Source organism: Lampetra fluviatilis, chromosome 3 (genome assembly GCF_964198595.1).
Source record: "Lampetra fluviatilis chromosome 3, kcLamFluv1.1, whole genome shotgun sequence".
NCBI lineage: Eukaryota > Metazoa > Chordata > Hyperoartia > Petromyzontiformes > Petromyzontidae > Lampetra > Lampetra fluviatilis.
Window position 1 is genome coordinate 24,016,785 of NC_136277.1, and position 13,643 is coordinate 24,030,427.

Genomic DNA, 13,643 nt, shown 5'->3' on the forward strand with positions numbered 1-13,643 from the left:
CCCACCCACCACCTCTGACTGACCCCCCCAAGAAACCAAGCAGGAGCGACTCAAGGACCCATCCAGTGCCCATGCAAGAACACAACAGAGACTGTGAATGCACACACGAGACTGTGAAGGTGTGGATGATGGGGACGACGACGATGATGATGTAATGAATTCTGGTGATGAGGATGATGAAATTTAAGATGATGCCGTTAACAGTGAATGACAATGATGATGAAAGATCATGATCATGATTATAAGATGGTGATGGTAAAGATGATGGAAACGACCATGCAGGTGGCTGCATCGACTCCCTTCAATCACCATAATCAAAAAACCCAAATCCACTCAAATGTAGTCGGAAGACACGTGACATTGGCTCACGTGCAAAGAGATATCTTGATAAAAGTGAACGGCGGTTATTTTCACTGATCAGTGTCCGTGGAAGGGGCACATTTTGTCTCCGAGCTGCCACTGTTCCCACTGGCCCGGGACATGAGACTTTAGTGGGGCTGGTTTTATTAATTTAGGCTGTGGACTGAGTTGTACACTGTACTAAATTTGGGTCTGGGCAAGTGGCTCGCCTTGGCTCTCAGCCGAACATTTGACGTGAGCTTAACGCTAAAACTGACCTAGGTACCGGTTGTGCATGCGCATGTGTGCTGTACATGCATGTGTACAGGTCTTTGTGGGGTGTATTTACAGTAAATGTCTATTTATGTATATCTCTGTGTACAAGTGTGTGTGCGTGTGTACATGTATCTGTGTGTAGGTCACATGTATGTGTGAATGCATGGACAGGCGACACAATTTAACTGGGTTCGATATCTGGACATGAATAACATCTCTTACCAGGAATCTGAACCTGTTGTGTACCTCGGTTAGGTCGACTGAGCCTTAAATGAATACCTGACATGGGGGTGTAAATATGAGTACTTGGGAAACGAATGCAGTTAGCTGCGGATCGCAATGACCACACCACCCCTTCGTGCACCATTCCGGTCTTAATAGGTGCTCGCAAACAACATTTACTGCAAATGTCTGAGCCTGCAATTGAGATGGTGCTGTTTGGCCAATATTGAATTTACACTCCTGACAGAAGATTGATGAATCTTAGAATTTAACAAAAAAAACACATTTTCCGAGCGGAGAACGGAACAATGAGATAAGTGACCTCGGTCACTGTGGCTTCCTCCAAGCACCCGGAGCAGAGAAAGAAAAATATCTCCGTATTTATAAAAAAGAATAAAATAAAAACATAATAAAATAATTATCACGACGTTTCGGCCACAACGCAAGCAGCCGTCCTCAGGTAAAGAACAGGTCTGTCAGAAAGACAGCGTTCTTCACCTGAGGACGGCTGCTTGCGTTGTGGCCGAAACGTCGTGATAATTATTTTATTAAGTTGTATTTTTTATTATTTTTTTATTTCCATTCTACGTGACTTTACCGAAAGAACCAAGAAGATGAATCCCTGCAGTCACGAAAGCTTTAAATCGAGATATAAAAAAGAAGTGTAGGGGTGGTTGTATTATTAGGCGTTCAAGGTGGGAATTACGGTTGGTGTTGGGTTTAGCGCAAATGGGTTCGGCTTCGAGTTAGGTTTTAGTTATAGTATTTGAGGTAGGGCTAAATTTAGGATTAACAATTGAGTTATGTTTAGGGCTGATGTTGGTTTTCAGGATACTGTTATGGTTCGTATACGTTCACGTTAGGGATAAGGTTGGTATTGAAGAGTGAGTGTTCACTATGCTTCATTGTAACAGTTATATTCTCAAAACATTCTAAAAACATCTCGACTGTGTTGCATGTGTATGTCTTCGTATCTGTATGTAAATATCTAAATATATGTATACGTGTGCTTTATCTTTAGGTTGTACATTTAATCTGAACACTACTGGGGTAACAAGTTTACTGGGTTTTAAAAAATATATATTTTTAAGTTTTATTTTCTTATACAAAATGTTTATCTTGCTTTGAACACTGGAAGGGAACAAGGTGTGTGTGTGTGTGTGCGCGAGTGTGTATGTGGTAGGTTGACTCAGCCTTAAATGAGTAACTGGTGCAGTGTCGAAACACATCAGCACTGGGGAGGCAAAGGGGGCCAGGCATGGTGTTGGCCACCCAACCCCTCGTCCCGTGCTGTCCTTGATAGGTGCTTGGTAACAGCACTTAACCCAACAATGTGTTGAGGCTATATGGGCAACCTTTGTGTTTGTGGGGTGAGGGAATGGTGTAATAGTTTGCGCACTGCACTACAATCCCAGTGACCTGGGTTCGATTCCAAGTTGCAGTGCATAGCATCAGCGATATGTAGTATCTGAGCCTTGCATTGGGCCTCTCGTAAGTTGACTGGGCCATAAATGAGTGTGGAATCTAATCCTAAGCACTGGGGAGAAGACGGTGGCTGGGCTTGGTACTGGCCTCATGAACTCTGTGAGCCATGCAGACCTCAATAGGTGCTCTATCGTTCTAAACAGGGTATTTGTTTCTGGCTGTAGGAGTTGTGGTGGACACGGACTCTTTTGTATAGTTAAACACCAACCCTAACTTACCCCTATTCTCTACCTACAACTCCAAACTAACCTTGAACTCAAAATCCCGTGCCTTGGAGCGATTGATCATGCGCATCTGGTTTTTGTTAAAAAAAATAAAAAATGTATGCAAATATAACAAGGACGACAACGACTCTGATTCAGTGTTTTAATTTTCACAATTGGGGATTTGGGGAGGGCGCAATTAGGAGTAGTGTTAAAGTGACCTCAATTGGACGTAAAAAATTTAACGGAATGTTACAGAAAGATATGCATCAAGACGTGCTTCAAAAACAACTACAAGACCAGTGCTTTCATCCACCTACTCACTGCTCATTCAGTGCTCACTAATGTTACCCATCTCCCCACCCACTCACCCATTTACAAACACCTTCACCAAATGTATGTTAGTTGAACTTCGTTCGCACCGTACATTGCCAACCGCGCTAATCAGAGATGCGGGTCAGAGCAACAAACTAAACACTTAAAAACAGTTCACTCACCCACCTGCTCACCCACTTACCCACCCAATCACCTGCCTACCCACTCACCATCCCACCCTTCTACTCATGGATCCACCCTTATACCTATCCAGCCACTCTCCTGGCCACTCGCCAACTCGGACCCCTCTTCACAGAGCTCCGAGGTGCTGTGCCACGAGTGCCAGGCTGATCCCCGTGCAGCCCAGACTGACGAAGTTTGCGAAGAGGGAGGCCTTGTGGTATCGACGGAATCGCCCGACAGCGCGACTGTACTTCTGGTCGCGCTCCTCCAGCTGGGCACACTTCTCCTTCATGTCCTGCGCGTTCTGCATGGTGAAAAAACTCTTGGGGGTTAGTGTTCATAGGCAGGTCTTAATTTCTCACTGAATATTTCCTGGGTTGCTGCTGAACTGGAGGTGGCATGTGAAGAGTAGCCACAGTAATTGAAAAATGTATAATGGATGTGGTATCCCAGGCGTGTAAATATTTTCCAGGCCACCGACCCGGATAGTCCCAGCTGAAATCAATCTCTCGTCATGGGTCATTGTCGCACTGCTGTACTGTGTATTTTATACTTGAACCATTTTAATTGGATCGACTAACACCTACATCTCTGTAGGAAACCAGGTTACCCTTGCTCAAAGAGCAGATCAGAAAGTTAACATACCCCTACTCTCAATAACCGTGGGGCAGCATACATCATTGTAGCCGGTGTTAAATATTCCACATTACTTTGGTGCTGGTCAGGCTATGTGTAATACACACACTGTTAACCACAAAGGGGGTGATGACGATGATGATGTTATATGTGGATCATAAATTATGAATGAGCTGATCTTACCCCCTACTGGGAATTGAACACATGAATTTTAAAACAATGTTAGTGCTGTGACCACATTGACACACACCCCACCGGTCTAATTAAAGAATGCAAAAATTCGCTTCAAAATTTCCACCGTCACACCCACCTGTGATTGGCCGGAAGGCGGCCCTTCCTTATTGATCGGTTGGGCGGGCTCTTGTCCCAGAATGCCGTGTTCTATTTCTATGGCGGTCATCTTCTCAAGGCTCGCGATGGTTGTGTCGCTGAACCAGCGCGCGTTGAGAGCCCAGCTCACCACGGACACGAGCCACAGCCACATCTACACAGATGTGAGGTTGGGGGGGGGGGCGTGCATCGTGAGTGGAGGGAGCCACACACCTGTGGATGGTTGGAATATGAAGATTTATCAATTCACAAAAATAAATGGTTTATTTATTTTAATTAATTGCAATTGTGTTACTCTTTCGGTAAAGTCACATAGAAAGAAAATACATTTAATAATATAATACGACGTTTCGATTGTAATACAAGCAATCGTCATCAGGTAGAAAACAAACCGAGTGAACTTAGAAATACAATGCAATACAACACAGAGAGTCGGCTAACACAACAGTCAGCACCTTACCTGGTTGATTACCTTCTTCCAAAGATTGCTAAATTTGAGAGAGAGACACAACACAGACACGGAGACACAGACAGACACACAAGCAGAAAGAGACAACACAGAGACACAGAGAGAGAGAGACACACAGCAGATACACTCTGTGTGTCAATGTTGTGCATCTCTTTAATTTATTTTCTTTCTACGTGACTTTACCGAAAGAACCAAAGAGTAATTCCTGCAGTCACGAAAGCTTCAAATCAAGTTTGCAATTGTGTTATCAGCATGAGCTCATCAGATGAGAAACACAATAAATGCCATCTGTGATTGGTGGAAAGCAAGAACCGGTCACAGTACGCCATTTGCGAGGAAGTGAGAAGCCAACGCCGTCCGTGCTCTCCGCGTTAGAAGCGAGAAGCAAGTTACGACCTCTGACCTGCACCACCTCCTGCGTATCGAGCGCCTCGCGCGGGTGGTAGAGGGCGAAGAGCGCGAGGTTGAGGATGGAGCAGCACGAGCCGAGCATGAAGTAGATGGGGAAGAGGAGGCCCTGTACGCTGCGCAGCCACTGGCGCGGCAGGTGCTGACGCATGATGAGACCTGCGGAAAGAGAACACGAGGAGGGCGGGGGGGGGGTGTATGGGGTGGGAATGGAGTGGCGAAGTAAACTAAACTAAACTAAAACATTTCGATTTTAAGCTTTCGTGACTGCAGGGATTCATCTTCTTGGTTCTTTTGGTAAAGTCACGTAGAAGGGAAATAATAAAATAAAATAAAGAATTTTTCTTATTATTATTTTATTATTTCCATTCTACGTGACTTTACCGAAAGAACCAAGAAGATAAACTAAAACATTGTATGTTACCAGGTAAGGCCAACTGGGCTATATAGGTCTTATTCAGGAGCGACCTGGCCACATGATAGCTCAACGACATGGTTTATCATTTGGGAATGAATAGCAGCCTAATACTCGAAAAGGTATGTTTCTAAATGTGGAGGGGAAAAAACCGGAGGACCCGGAGAAAAACCCACATGACCACGGGAAGAGAGACACCGCAAACTCCCAATAAACAGACGTCAGGATTGGGATGGAACCAACGACCTCCTGTATACCAGGCGAGGTAGTTCACATCTAGCCACCACGGCATCCATGTATCATGAAACCTGAACAGGTGAGAGAACATGGGGGTTGGAATGTGTTGGTGAAAGAGTAGACCTGGGGAGACGCGGAAACATGGGGATATGGAGAGAAAGGGACCAGATATGGAAGCGATGGGTGATGCCACAGGGAAACTGAGAGATACGGTGGAGATGTAGGCGCAGACACATGGAGATATGGTGAAAATGTTAGGCGAAAATATGGGAAGAGATGAGGATACGCTGGGGAAGAGACACACTAACACTGGAAGAAACAAGGAGGAGCCACCTGGTAATAGCTTTTTACCCTTTAATCTGGCACCAAAACTGACACCTTTATACAAGGGATCGTGTTTGCAATAACCACAAGCAGTCAAAATGCAAACAAAAATAGACAACTCTGATAATGATATACACTGTCCTTGAAATTGATTGGTCCACACCCGAGACAGCTTTTCTTAGAGCCTAGTCTCCATTGGTGTTGGACCAGATGACGTCAAAAGGCGTACAACTAAAAAACAGCGCACTATCAAAGTATTAAGAGCTCGGGGTAAGCATATGAGACCTCCTTTGCCAGTATCAAGATAAAGTAATAGGTTTGTATCTGGCTTGTGTTGTGGTTATTGCAAACATGATCCCTTGTATAAAGGTGTCAGTTTTGGTGCCAGATAAAAGGGTAAAAACCTATTACTATATCTTGCTACTGGCAAAGGAGGTCTCATAATGTAGGAGCCACCTGGTTGGGAGAAATTTGGCTAAAGCTCATGATGGTGATGAAAAAGCATTCATACCTGAAATGAATGTCACCCAGATCCCCATGCCCCACGCAGTGGAGAGGGTCAGGAGGTACAGGAATTTCACCACAAAACCCGGCTCGCCCTCCATCGCCATTGTCGCATACACCTGGACACACCTGTACACACGCACAAAGATCCCCCTATAACCTTCACAGACTGTTGGGGCAAGTGCTGTTTAGCGAGTACCTTTGGTCGGCACGGCACTCGAGGGGGTGGGTGGCCAGCACCACGCCCGACCGCCTTTGTCTCCCCAGTTGCCATGTTTACACACCGCACCAGGTACTTATTTGAGGCTGAGTCGACCTAGTGGAGGCCCAAGACTGGTTCAGATAATCGTCACTGGCGGTGTTGGCCGTGAGCGTGGATCGAACCTGTACACACACACATGGCCAGCCATACCTGTACAACACAATACTGCTTCATCGCTGTATTGTTATTGTTATTGCTTTTGTAAATTTGGTGACCCAGTGACATCTTGCGAATGAGACAAACACACATCCCCTGGTCTCACATCGTTAAACAAATTAAAACTTGCACAGTTGAACTGTGCACAATTGCACACACGTTAACATCTTTATACACACACACCTGCACCTAGCCTGGCACACGCGCCGTGGTGACTTCACGGCCACCCTGACGTCACCAAGTTGCAGTGTGTGTGCGCGTTAGGGTGTACGCATGAGTGGACGTATTCGACTATTTCGAGTGTATCGGACTAATCAGAGTGTTTGCGTTGGACTAATTAGAGTGTATGTATAACACTAATTAGAGTGTTTGCATTAGAGTGTATTAATTAAGACGAATTAAGACGAATTAGAGTGTTTGTACGAGCGAGCGCGAGTTTAACTCAACAGATCCAGCTCCTGGCGCTTGGGGTCAAAGTTCGAACCGAGAGGACCACCCAAGCGCGTGACGTAATGTCTCGCGGGGACACTCAGTGTCACCTCGGGGGTGCGTGACGTCATGTGCAGACCGGCCTTGTCAACAGTGCCGTGGCACTTGATGCAGCTAATCTGGCTGTGACGGTCCCACCTGATGACGGAGACTTGTGTTGCCTCCGAAACGTCGTGATTTTTATTTTATTTTCATTAATTTTGATGTTTTACCTACGTGACTTTACCGAAAAAAACCTAAGAATATAGTGCCGTGGCAGTTTATTGGTGAACGCATCGTGGGTTTCTCATTCTCCTGCCTCTCCCCTCTCATCTCACTCCACTCCTCTCCACGCACTCTCCTACCTCTCCCCTCTCATCTCACTCTCCTGCCTCTCCCCTCTCATCTCACTCTCCTACCCCTCCACACACTCCCCTACCCTTCCCCTCTCATCTCACTCCACTCCCCCTCCACGCACTCTCCTACCTCTCCCCTCTCATCTCACTCCACACCCTTCCACGCACTCTCTGCTCCAGCAACCAAGGCTTTCTGTCGTGGATGGGGCGGTCGCTCATTCCCCTCTGCTGCCCCCACTGTCTGGGACTCCGTGCCCCTGCTCAAGCCCAGGCTCCAGCATTAATGAATGACTTCCTCTGCCTAATGAGTACATCACCACATGTCCACATCACGTGGTGATGCTGCTGCGTTGACGGTGGCAGTGTCCAAGCACAAACGAACAACAACAACACGTAACATTCGTCAATAACACCGCGTGTGGCCTACCACGAAAAACAAATAAATAATAGGCGACGTTTCGGGGACTAACCCTTCTTCGTAGCGTATACATTTATGAAGGGCCGTTGCCCGAAACGTCAATGATCCCGAGCTCACCGTTTGCGTCACGGCGGTGTGTGTGTGACGTCACGGCGAAGTGTGTGACGTCACGGAAGCCCCACCCCCTCTGACGTCATCAGGTGGCAAGTTCCATGCGGCAGCAGAATATCGTCATTGTCGTCATTATTTTCCATTTAGCAGTGAATACAACAGTGTCAACACATGTATCCCTCAATAATGATAACATGACAATCAACACAAGTGACCAAATAATTAACATTTTAAATAAGGGACCGTCCATAAATGACGTCACGCACTTAGGGGGGGGGTTCAGACATTTGTGACGATGTGTGACGAGAGGGGGTGGGGTAGAGCTTTGTGACGTCATATTTGAGGGGGTCTGACTTTTTGTGACGTCAAAAAGCGTCCAAAACCGCCTGACGTCATTTGTGTACGACCCCGAATAACAAATAAAATCAACTTCCGGGGTCAACGCCATCCAGTTCCAGGGCACTTCCGCGATCTGCGTGACAGCAACAGCAGCGGGGAGAGAAGCAGCAGAGAGAGAAGCAGGGGGAGAGAGAGAAGCAGGGGGAGACGCAGCAGAGAGAGAAGCAGGGGGAGAGAGAAGCAGGGAGAGAGAGAGAAGCAGGGGGAGACGCAGCAGAGAGAGAAGCAGGGGGAGAGAGAAGCAGGGAGAGAGAGAAACAGGGGGAGACGCAGCAGAGAGAGAAGCAGGGGGAGAGAGAAGCAGGGAGAGAGAGAGAAGCAGGGGGAGACGCAGCAGAGAGAGAAGCAGGGGGAGAGAGAAGCAGGGAGAGAGAGAAGCAGGGGGAGACGCAGCAGAGAGAGAAGCAGGGGGAGAGAGAAGCAGGGAGAGAGAGAGAAGCAGGGGGAGACGCAGCAGAGAGAGAAGCAGGGGGAGAGAGAAGCAGGAGAGAGAGAAGCAGGGGGAGAAGCAGAGAGAAACCGAGAGAGAGCGGCAGGGAGTCGCAGACAGAGCAGCAGAGAGGGAGACATCTGAAGCAGCAGCAGAATCGGCATCAGCAAGAGGATAACCAGCATCTGAAGCTATAGAAGGTTCAACATTAACAACAGCAGCGGCAGCAGCAGCAGCAGGAACAGCTGAACAAGGCGAGCAGCAAGAGAGAGACGAGAAGGAAACAAGAAGCAGCAGCCCAAGCCAAGGACGCCGGCAAGAGAGGAGGCAGCTGCAGCAGCAGAAGCAGCAGCAGCCCAAGCCACAGGCAGCAGCAGCAGGTCACGCGAGGTGAGGTGGAGCTGCTGCTGCTGCTGCTCCCCCTGCTGCTTGTGTCGCTATCGGAGTCCAGCAGCTGCTGCAGTTGTTGTTGCTGCTTCAACAGATGCTGCTGTTGTTGTTGTTGCTGCTTAAACAGATTCTGCTGCTGCAGTTGTTGTTGTTGCTGCTTCAACAGATTCTGCTGCTGCAGTTGTTGCTGTTGCTGCTTAAACAGATTCTGCTGCTGCAGTTGCTGTTGCTGCTGCTTCAACAGATTCTGCTGCTGCAGTTGCTGTTGCTGCTGCTTCAACAGATTCTGCTGCTGCAGTTGTTGTTGTTGCTGCTTCAACAGATTCTGCTGCTGCAGTTGCTGTTGCTGCTGCTTCAACAGATTCTGCTGCTGCAGTTGTTGTTGCTGCTTCAACAGATTCTGCTGCTGTTGTTGTTGTTGTTGCTGCTTAAACAGATTCTGCTGCTGCAGTTGTTGTTGTTGCTGCTGCTTCAACAGATTCTGCTGCTGCAGTTGTTGTTGCTGCTGCTTCAACAGATTCTGCTGCTGTTGTTGTTGTTGTTGCTGCTTAAACAGATTCTGCTGCTGCAGTTGTTGTTGCTGCTGCTTCAACAGATTCTGCTGCTGCAGTTGTTGTTGCTGCTGCTTCAACAGATTCTGCTGCTGCAGTTGTTGTTGTTGCTGCTGCTTCAACAGATTCTGCTGCTGCAGTTGTTGTTGTTGCTGCTGCTTCAACAGATTCTGCTGCTGCAGTTGTTGTTGTTGCTGCTGCTTCAACAGATTCTGCTGCTGCTGTTGTTGTTGTTGTTGCTGCTTCAACAGATTCTGCTGCTGCAGTTGTTGTTGTTGCTGCTTCAACAGATTCTGCTGCTGCTGTTGTTGCTGTTGCTGCTGCTTCAACAGATTCTGCTGCTGCAGTTGTTTTTGTTGCTGCTTCAACAGATTCTGCTGCTGCAGTTGTTGTTGTCGCTTCTATGGTTTTGTTGCTATGGTTGCTGCTCGAGTTGTTGGTAGCTTAAGCTGTTGTAGTTGCAGATACTTCTTAAATATTTGCTGATAAATCGCCGTGGTTGCTGCTATGCTTATTATTATTGTTGTTCTTAGAGCTGTTGTCGCCTGAGCCATTGCTACAACTGTTGTAGCTACAGCTGTTGTTGCCTTTGCTGCTGCAGAGTTCTGCAACGGTCCTGATGTTCGTTAGCTATAGAAGTCGCTACTATACTTACTGCCATTGCATTATTTGTTTCAGCTATGGTTGAGGTCGTTTGTGCTGTTGTTGTTTGTTTGTTGAAGGAGTATGGAGAGCCGCTTCACGAAGGGCAAGTCGAGTCTGCTGGAGCGGAGTCTGGGTCGCGGTCGCTCCGAGGTGGCTCTCAGCGCCTTCGCTCTGCTCTTCTCCGAGATGGTGCAGTACAGCCAGGCGCGGGTCTACTCCGTCAGTGAGCTGCAGGTGATGGGCGACACGGGGACTCGCTCACCAGCCAACACCAACTCACCCCTACACTCACCAGCCAACACCAACTCACCCCTACACTCACCTTGCTGCACCAGCTCACCCCTACACTCACCAGCCAACACCAACTCACCCCTACTCACCAGCCAACACCAACTCACCCCTACTCACCAGCCAATACCAACTCACCCCTACACTCACCTTGCTGCACAAACTCACCCCTACACTCACCTTGTTGCACCAGCTCACCCCTACACTCACCAGCCAACACCAACTCACCCCTACACTCACCTTGCTGCACCAACTCACCCCTACACTCACCTTGCTGCACCAGCTCACCCCTACACTCGCCAGCCAACACCAACTCACCCCTACACTCACGAGCCAACACCAACTCACCCCCACACTCACCTTGCTACACCAACTCACCCCTACACTCACCTTGCTGCACCAGCTCACCCCTACACTCACCAGCCAACACCAACTCACCCCTACACTCACCTTGCTGCACCAACTAACCCCTACACTCACCTTGCTGCACCAACTCACCCCTACACTCACCAGCCAACACCAACTCACCCCTACACTCACCAGCCAACACCAACTCACCCCCACACTCACCTTGCTGCACCAACTCACCCCTACACTCACGTTGCTGCACCAGCTCACCCCTACACTCGCCAGCCAACACCAACTCACCCCTACACTCACCAGCCAACACCAACTCACCCCTACACTCACCTTGCTGCACCAGCTCACCCCTACACTCGCCAGCCAACACCAACTCACCCCTACACTCACCAGCCAACACCAACTCACCCCTACACTCACCTTGCTGCACCAGCTCACCCCTACACTCACCTTGCTACACCAACTCACCCCTACACTCACCTTGCTACACCAACTGACCCCTACACTCACCTTGCTGCACTAACTCAAGTGCCACCTGCTTGCGGTGCAGGCGAGGCTGAGTGAGCTGGGCCGCCACGTGGGTGCGCGATCGCTGGACACACTGGTGCTGAGGGAGCGGCCAGGACGCAGGGACACGAGGCTCCTGGGGGCCCTGCTCTTCATTAAGGTGGACACCACCAGCACCATTGATACTGCCACCTGCATGACTGCCATTGACACTTCCATTTTTGACACTGCCACTATTAACATTTCCACCAGTGACACTGCTATTGATGATAATGGGCTGAGTGAACCCCCTAGCAGAATTTGAACTTGCAAGTAATAACGAGCATCCAATTCGTTATGACCTCTTTCCCTTCGACTGCCCCCGCAGGTGAACCTGTGGAAGGCTCTCTTTGGCAAGGAGGCCGACAAGCTGGAGCAGGCGAACGACGATGTGAAGACGTACTACATCATCGAGCGCGAGCCGCTCATCAACACCTTCATCTCGGTGCCGCGTGACAACAGCTCGCTGAACTGCGCGTCGTTCACGGCGGGAGTGGTGGAGGCGGCGCTGGCTCATGCCGGGTTCCCCGCGCGCGTCACCGCCCACTGGCACAAGGGCACGACCCTCATGATCCGATTTGACGATGCCGTGGTGGCGCGCGACAGGGCCCTTGATACTCGCTGATGCGCAGGCGGGGAGGATTGGGGGAGGGGATGTGGGTAGGGTTTCCCAAAGTTCAGTAGCTTTTATCCAACCCCAGTCTGCGTTTCCACATTTACCAAACTTCTCCGTGATGTAGAGAGCACTGATTCAAAGTGCTCTCTGCGTCGTGTGGAGCACACAATAGGCCCCTCGATGCTCATTGACGTCCATGATAGCAGGAGAGTGGAGATGGGGCGGTGCCTCGACAGCAGTGGGGGGAGTACGGCGTTTTTCTTTTCCAAAGTTTAATTTTTGCAACTGAACAACAGTCCGCCCTTCCACATTTACCAATCTGCTGCAAAATTATGTGGAGTGTTGATTAAACGTAAGCACTCTTTACGACGTGTTGAGCTTCTTTTACCAATCGTGAGGTGTGCGTGTAGTGTGTAATGATTTGCATTTGAGCGGAAAATATTGATAAACATTTCTGGGGTCGATCTCCCTTTCCACATTTACCAAAATTCTCCATCGGGTAGAGTGCCGATTGAAATTAGGCACAGCATCCAACGGCATGTAAAGACTTGGTTTGTTTGAACAGACAACATTGTACAAAGATGGACTGGCTCGTTGTAATGACTGAAGTTTGAAATCCCTTGGGGTAGGGTGATGAGTGAGCTCGGATAAAATGGAAAGGGGATGAATGGGAAGAGGAGGTGAATGGGTAGGAGAGGGGAGGTGTGAGGAGAGGGGTTGGCTGGAGAGAAACGATGTGGGAAGAGGGAGATTGATTGTTGCAGGATACATGGAGCTAAGCGGGGATGAGTGGTGGTGACTGGTACCGAGTGAGAATGACTGGATTGAGGTCATGACCTCTTACCATGACCAAATGTGACCTCACACATGACCTGCCCCCCCTCCCTCCCGTCCATGATCTCTCACCCGAATCCGCTGTGACCTCCGTCCTGAACCACCTCAACTGTTCGCCTGTATCTGGTTGGGTTTATTGGGGGTATTAACACAACCAGCGTCTCCTCTGTCTCCCGCTCACTCACCTCCTCATGGCCTGCGATTGTGTTCATTAAAGAGGGATGATAACCGATGAGGTTTACCGCGTATTGTGAAAGTGTGGGGCACCTGATCAAATACTGAACGCAAATTTATTTATGGAAACACTTGTGTACATTGGTGTATGTAGTGCATTCCTATGATATGTCTTAGTATGTGTGTCTAAGTGGGGAGCGGGAGTATCGTGGTTAGTGCGCTGCCCTACGAACCCAGCGACCCGAGTGCCATTCCCGCTCAGCCAACACCAAGTGACGATTATCTGAACCTGT

General features: G+C 48.8%; 2 protein-coding genes across 4 annotated transcripts; one reads left to right on the forward strand and one right to left on the reverse strand.

Annotated features, from left to right (window-relative positions):
* Nucleotides 1-2,680: 2,680 nt before the first annotated feature.
* On the reverse strand, nucleotides 2,681-7,636 carry TMEM205 (transmembrane protein 205). 3 transcript variants are annotated; one of them, XM_078885499.1, is made up of 5 exons: nucleotides 7,392-7,636; nucleotides 6,354-6,475; nucleotides 4,862-5,025; nucleotides 3,970-4,143; nucleotides 2,681-3,327 (listed from the first exon to the last, which is right to left on the reverse strand). In XM_078885499.1, exons 2-5 carry the CDS (start codon nucleotides 6,451-6,453, stop codon nucleotides 3,151-3,153), a joined length of 615 nt encoding a protein of 204 aa, XP_078741625.1. In that variant the 5' UTR covers nucleotides 6,454-6,475; nucleotides 7,392-7,636; the 3' UTR covers nucleotides 2,681-3,150. The 3 variants fall into 3 exon arrangements, with proteins under 3 accessions (XP_078741625.1, XP_078741620.1, XP_078741627.1); XM_078885494.1 differs by lacking the exon at nucleotides 7,392-7,636 and adding an exon at nucleotides 6,948-7,240; XM_078885501.1 differs by lacking the exon at nucleotides 7,392-7,636 and adding an exon at nucleotides 7,212-7,230.
* Nucleotides 7,637-8,773: 1,137 nt separating this feature from the next.
* On the forward strand, nucleotides 8,774-13,408 carry TRAPPC5 (trafficking protein particle complex subunit 5). Its single transcript, XM_078885525.1, has 4 exons — nucleotides 8,774-9,336; nucleotides 10,610-10,766; nucleotides 11,731-11,847; nucleotides 12,055-13,408. Exons 2-4 carry the CDS (start codon nucleotides 10,614-10,616, stop codon nucleotides 12,349-12,351), a joined length of 567 nt encoding a protein of 188 aa, XP_078741651.1. The 5' UTR covers nucleotides 8,774-9,336; nucleotides 10,610-10,613; the 3' UTR covers nucleotides 12,352-13,408.
* Nucleotides 13,409-13,643: the final 235 nt, after the last annotated feature.

Coding starts and splice junctions, on each gene's coding strand:
- TMEM205 (XM_078885499.1), bottom strand. CDS start 6,453: ATGGCGATGGAGGGCGAGCCGGGTTTTGTGGTGAAATTCCTGTACCTC. Junction 5,026..6,353: donor CTGGGTGACATTCATTTCAG/GTATGAATGCTT, acceptor CTCTTTCCGCAG/GTCTCATCATGCGTCAGCAC. Junction 4,144..4,861: donor ATACGCAGGAGGTGGTGCAG/GTCAGAGGTCGT, acceptor ACATCTGTGTAG/ATGTGGCTGTGGCTCGTGTC.
- TRAPPC5 (XM_078885525.1), top strand. CDS start 10,614: ATGGAGAGCCGCTTCACGAAGGGCAAGTCGAGTCTGCTGGAGCGGAGT. Junction 10,767..11,730: donor ACTCCGTCAGTGAGCTGCAG/GTGATGGGCGAC, acceptor CTTGCGGTGCAG/GCGAGGCTGAGTGAGCTGGG. Junction 11,848..12,054: donor GGGCCCTGCTCTTCATTAAG/GTGGACACCACC, acceptor CTGCCCCCGCAG/GTGAACCTGTGGAAGGCTCT.